This window comes from Sinocyclocheilus anshuiensis, unplaced genomic scaffold (genome assembly GCF_001515605.1).
Source record: "Sinocyclocheilus anshuiensis isolate Anshui unplaced genomic scaffold, SAMN03320099.WGS_v1.1 scaffold912, whole genome shotgun sequence".
NCBI classification, from domain to species: domain Eukaryota; kingdom Metazoa; phylum Chordata; class Actinopteri; order Cypriniformes; family Cyprinidae; genus Sinocyclocheilus; species Sinocyclocheilus anshuiensis.
In genome coordinates this window covers 443,535-449,421 of record NW_015549618.1, presented here as the reverse complement: position 1 = coordinate 449,421, position 5,887 = coordinate 443,535, and the positions used below count along the sequence as shown (strand labels likewise).

At 39.7% G+C, this 5,887-nt stretch overlaps 1 protein-coding gene across 3 annotated transcripts in view; it reads right to left on the bottom strand.

Annotated features, from left to right (window-relative positions):
- The window catches only part of LOC107659327 (calpain-1 catalytic subunit-like), a 17,075-nt gene that overhangs the window by 3,743 nt on the left and 7,445 nt on the right, over positions 1–5,887 (bottom strand). For 2 of the 3 annotated variants that reach the window (XM_016448229.1, XM_016448230.1), the window contains 13 exons: positions 4,368–4,486; positions 3,502–3,635; positions 3,260–3,428; positions 3,067–3,150; positions 2,895–2,980; positions 2,736–2,810; positions 2,055–2,215; positions 1,802–1,971; positions 1,700–1,711; positions 1,085–1,296; positions 454–493; positions 270–335; positions 130–187 (listed from right to left, as the gene is read on the bottom strand). In XM_016448229.1, the coding sequence (XP_016303715.1) occupies positions 130–187; positions 270–335; positions 454–493; positions 1,085–1,296; positions 1,700–1,711; positions 1,802–1,971; positions 2,055–2,215; positions 2,736–2,810; positions 2,895–2,980; positions 3,067–3,150; positions 3,260–3,428; positions 3,502–3,635; positions 4,368–4,486 (1,386 nt within the window). The remainder of the gene's footprint in view (positions 1–129; positions 188–269; positions 336–453; positions 494–1,084; positions 1,297–1,699; positions 1,712–1,801; positions 1,972–2,054; positions 2,216–2,735; positions 2,811–2,894; positions 2,981–3,066; positions 3,151–3,259; positions 3,429–3,501; positions 3,636–4,367; positions 4,487–5,887) is intronic. The other variant, XM_016448231.1, reaches the window with a different exon arrangement.

The window sequence follows — 5,887 nt, the reverse complement described above, 5'->3', positions numbered from 1 at the left end:
CTACACGACTCCAAACTGAACCCATCTGTCTTCAAGTCCCTGTCTGAAGAACACAGAAGAGCGGAGGCATTTCTCAAGTACACAGACACAGACCAGACATGAACACTTAAAAGTGTCAGCCGAGCTTACGTTTGCCAACCACTCGGTTCAGAATGGTCCTGAGCTCATGAACTGAAATCTCCATGTCCTACAAGAGAGTTTAGATCCAGTTTAATCTAATGGAATACACAATGTTATTAATGAAAAACACAGATAGAACAGTAACACACCTCTCCAGACAGCTGCGCAAACAGTTTTTTAAAAGAGTCTTCCATGTCCTCCTCTGAAACCTCCTCCTGTGGAAGAAGAAAATGTGAGCAGTGTGTGTTTTGTTGGTGGTTTTCAGGTCAGAGCTAGCTATGTGGTAGCTAAGATTATTTGAGTGTTTTATTTAAATAACAGAAAAGTCCTTACTTCATCTTCCAGGTTAAATGAAATCTCATCATCCATTTCTCTAAAAAAAAAAAAAGACAGAAAAAAAAAAAGAAATACTTTTTATATTAAAGTGATGCTGCACAATTAAAAAAAAAAACATATAAGCTAGTCCTCAATTACTTTCTTTCTCATTTGTTTCTGAATTTCTTTGGATCTCGGCATGATGTCTAGCTTTTGAGGATCTTTTGGTCTACTTCACTTTGTCAGGAAGGTCCTATTTAAGAGATTTCTTGATTGTGAACAGGTGTGACAGTAATCAGGCCTGTGTGTGGCTAGAGAAATTGAACTCAGGTGTGATTAAACCACAGTTTTAACAGGGGGGCAAACACTTCTTCACACAGGGCCATGTAGTTTTGGATTTTGTTTTCCCTTAATAATAAAAACCTTCATTTAAAAACTGCATGTTGTGTTTACTTGTGTTATCTTTGACTAATATTTAAATTTGTTTGATGATCTGAAACATTAAAGTGTGACAAACATGCAAAAAAATAAGAAATCAGGAAGGGGGCCAACACTTTTTCACACCACTGTATATATATATATATATATATATTTACATAGAAATATTTTTGTACCACTGTTGTTTTAGTTGAACAGTCCAGTCACTTACTGAGTTTCTGACTGTTTCTCAGTGAAGACTCGCAGGACAAAATCGGCCTCTTTTCCCGGCTCAAAAGTGGAAGGGACTATGAGATACTCGCCAGGTGGCAGCTTCAGTCGTGTGCTGACTTCCCGCAGGTTAATGAAGGTTTCTGAGCGAGCGCGGGATGACTGACGCAAGAAAAAGTCCTTCTTGAGGTGAACGCTCTGGGAACCACGAAACTAAGAAACAGAAGAAATGAATGAGTCTATATCACAGGTTGTTCAAAACAATTAGAAATTGAATGTACTTTAGAGGTGAAGTGTGTAATTTCTATGTAGATTTTAAAAAAGTATTGTTTTCGAACAGGTTTCCTGAACACTTCCCTGTCTGTCATGGGTCAATCAAACAGAGAGCTCCGCCCCAACCTCATGCTATTGGTTAAGCCACTGTTGCTATGCTGGGTTGGTGAAAAACTCAGAGGAATGTTTTTAAAACACCACAGAGACAGTCTTTATACATTTAGAGAAAATCAACCAACAAACGGCTTAATTGAAATCTCTGCCTATTACAAGCAAGTATTTTAACATTCAAAAAATTACACACTTCACCTTAAATTCCTTCAATACTGAAAAGATTCCATACCTCTTCTGGGACCTAAAAAACAGGAATAAAAGACAAGATTAGTGAAAATAATGATATTTATCAAAGTATGTGACTGTTGTATCTCAGCCTTTGTCCTCCAACCTCATATAAAGCGAAGCCAATGGTGTGCATGTCCTGCCCTTGCTTGCGGTAACGTCGCCTGTCCTTCTGCATCAAGGCCACCAGGAAGCTGCAGGCAACCTCATCATCCTCAGGATCATCATCTTCCTCCAGCAGCGTGATCTTATATTGAGGGTTTATCCAGAATGTATCTGACGAAAAAAAGACAAGTGTGTAATGCAGTATGTCTCAGCTGATGCATACGTTTCATTGGGATTGTGTGAACTGATCTCACTGGGGTGGTTCCTGCAGCCCCCTGCTGTACTTCCTCTCCTCCAGGTGCCGATAAATTTAATCGTGTTCCAGAAATTTAGAGAATCTTCACTCAGAGCGTCTGGTGTGAGGTTACAGATCTCCAGACGAGAAAACTGACGTTTGAACTCCTGAAATGACATCCTGAAGTGGCCAGAGAACAGAGCATCAGTAAAATGATGTGAAGGGAAATAGAGATGACAATTTAGCGTATAGCGTAGGGCTGTTCAGCTTCTGAAGGAGTTGATTCCAAGAACTGATTCCAGCAAATCTTATACAATTTTACACTATAAATGACTAAAAGATGACAAAACTCAAAATCCCCCCCAAAAAAACCATGATGATTAAACCTACAGAAAGAGTCACTGATTGAATCAGTGAATGAATCCAAACAAGTCATTTTTGTGAACAGAACCAAAGATTTTAAGTGATTGGGATAAATAAAAATCCTCATGTTTAGCAGTCGCAGCTCTTCTGGGATGTGTAGTAGTTTGGTAATCAAGGTAATAGACACTTCAGTTCATGCAGGGGAATCCAAAGCTTTGGAGTCGACTCTCAATTGCCAACATCTTTGATTCTTTTTGGGACTGACTCTCAGCCCTAATACAGAGTGCATAGTTAAAGATGTGAGAACCATGAATATCCAGTTTCTGTACAGATTTACCAGAACTCGCCATCCTCCATGTGGTTGTTCATTTCCTCTCTCTCTGCTGGATCAATCCCATTCCACTCAGAAGAACTGGAAATTAAGTGTAAGTGTTACACTATGAGCAAGTCCTGTATGAGCAAGTATATCTGAATGCATTCTGATTGGTTGACTCACTTGTCACTCCAAGCCCCTGTCCATTCAACTTGCCCCCAAGGGTTTCGGATGCGGATCAGCCTCTCTCTGCTGCCACGGAAATTCACCTAAAATTAAAACAACAAGGGTCTGATGCAAATCGTTATAATGGTAAACTAATGAGCTCAAGATACATTTTAGAGGTGATCCTGACCTCTCTGAGACCCGTGACGGAGTACGCATGCCCCTTCACCAGCTTCTTAAAGGTTACAGCCTCCATATCAAAGGCACTGGTGATCTACCAGACAAATACACTCAAATTACACACACAAAAAAAAAATGAGTAAATGGATCCATAAATGCTGCATTGTGTTTCCAGGCCTGTAGTAGGCGCTGTGGGTACTCACATCAATAGAGCAGCCCAACAGTGAGCCTCTCTCCAAGGCTTTGGCAATGACGCGGTGCAAGTCTTTGGGAGCTGTACGCAGCTCGTACATCTCGGCCACTCCACCCGTGAAGTCCTCAAAACCTTCAGTGGTGGACCCTCCTGACAGAGCTTCATATGAGCCATTCAGCCTACAGGCACATACGCACGTTATGGACCCTATGACTGTCATATGCAAAAGAGAAAAGAGAGGAAGAGACTCACTTGGCATAGGCTTTTTCCAGCAAGGCGCTCCAAAACTCATTTCCCTCTGCTGAGTGAACAAACATCAGCTCTTTATCCTTCACAGGCAAACGGTCATCGATCACAACGTCCACCCACTCGCCAAACTGCCAGAACTGCGGAACATGGGAAAAAACATATTAGTAAAACAAATGTTGTGATAAAAATATATGTATATTAAGTTCACCCAAAAACTAAAATTAGCTGAAAAATGACTCACCGTCAGACCATCCAAGATGTGGATCCATCCGTCATCTATCTTTCGTCAATGGAACATATTTGGAGAAATTTAACATTACATTGCTTGCTCACCAATAAATCCACTGCAGTGAATGGGTCAAAATGTGAGTCCAAACAGCTGATGAAGTCCAGCCGAAAGCAATGGTTTGAAGTTAGAATGTCCTAATGATACATTTCTTTACAAACACGCAGCTTTTCACTTCGCTAGAAGTTAATTGATGGACTGGAGTTGTGTGGATTATTGTGAAGTTTTAATCAGCTGTTTGGACTCTCATTCTGACGGCACCCATTCACTGCAGAGGATCCACTGGTGAGCAAGTGATCTAATACTACATTTCTCCAAATCTGTTCTAATGAAGAAACAAACTCATCTACATCTTGGATGACCTGATGGTGAGTACATTTTCAACAAATCTTTATTTTGGGGTGAACTACTCCTTTAATAAAAAAATACATTTTTATAGCTCTAATATGTTGATAAAAAATATTACAATAGTAAATTATCAAAATAAAGAATGAAAGGCAGAAGTTTAAGAACTTTGTATTTGTATTGTGTCTGCTAATGTGTGTTCTCCATGTCTGTCATTCATTAACAGTTGGCTGTGCACCTGGAAATGGAAGATGCCGGCATACTCATCCATAAAGCTTTGTCCATGAGGAACAACTCTGTGAAGCAGCCTGTCGTTTAAAGTCAGGGATGCGATGGCAGCTAACAGCCAACAGTCACCTGAGTGGAGAAAAATGATCATGGTAAATGTTTGTATGTACCACAATGCCCCATTAGGGGGAGCCCTCCACCCACAGCCAAAAAGGGGGTGGAGAATGTGTTTGTACAACGAGATAACAGCACAGTTTCAATACTGTACATTTACTCTGGATGAAAGCTGCTTTATCTCAAACACCCTTGTCAAAGCCAAACCCCTTTGGCTGCGGAGGCTTGAACCACGTCATGAGGTTTTCTGTGTGCTAAATGAGAGGTAAAATGCATATCTGTGATAAGCTTCGCCATCCTCCTCCACCCAGTGTTTGCTGCACAAACACACATTTTGTTTGGCACTCATGAGTGCACACCCTCTCTCTCTCACTCTCACACACACACACACACACACACACCATGAGCTGTGGCTTGCAGTCAGCGATCCCAGAGTTCTCTAATGCTCCACCCGTGTCTGTGTGACTCACCACTCAGGCATCATGTTTAACCACTCCCCACCAGCCAGGAAACACACGCACACGCACACGCACACGCACACACACACACACACTCATCTGCCCCCCAACACACATTTCCTCTTAACAGCAACAGAAAACACTTCAAATTGTGATCATAGAGGTGTTATGAATCATATTTTGACTAAGAGGGATTTGCCATTAGTTCATTCATCAATCCAGTGGTCATACAGCCAAAATATACAATGTATGCAGTAAAATAAAACACGTAGTTCCAGTTCTGGCTTCTGATTGGATGATATAGATATCCAGTGATATACACAAAATCTATCTATCTATCTATAAGTCCATGCATCCATCTATCTGACTCACTATCTACCTCTAATAGGGATGTAACGATTCACTCAACTCACGATTCGATTCGATTCACGGTTTTGGTTTCGCGAATCGATTCGATTCACAATTTTTTTTAACAAAATGAGATTTAAGACAAATTATAAATTAAATGTGTCCTATTATTATTGCTTGGACAAAATGCTGCACATTTCTTTGTGAAATTGAAATATAACCCTATGATATACTAATATAGCATTTGCATTTTATTGCTCTTTTGTTGGTTTTGATTGCTTCTATTGTCCTCATTTGTAAGTCGCCTTGGATAAAAGCATTTGCTAAATGACAACATTTAAATATAAATGTAAATGTAAATAACAAAACTACATTGAAATTTTAAAACAAAACCCAAATCAAATAAATAAGTAACACAAATGAAAGAAATCTCTTCATTTAAACAAAACAAGGCTTTGTCTGTGCTCTTTCCATTTAAAATTAGAGGCAACCACTGCATTTTAATCATGATCCAAAACATACATGCAACATGAGCTGTTTTTTAATCTAAATTAGGTCGTATAATTTAGAAATTTGAAGCAAAAACAGAATGGTTTGACTTCAGTTTTGT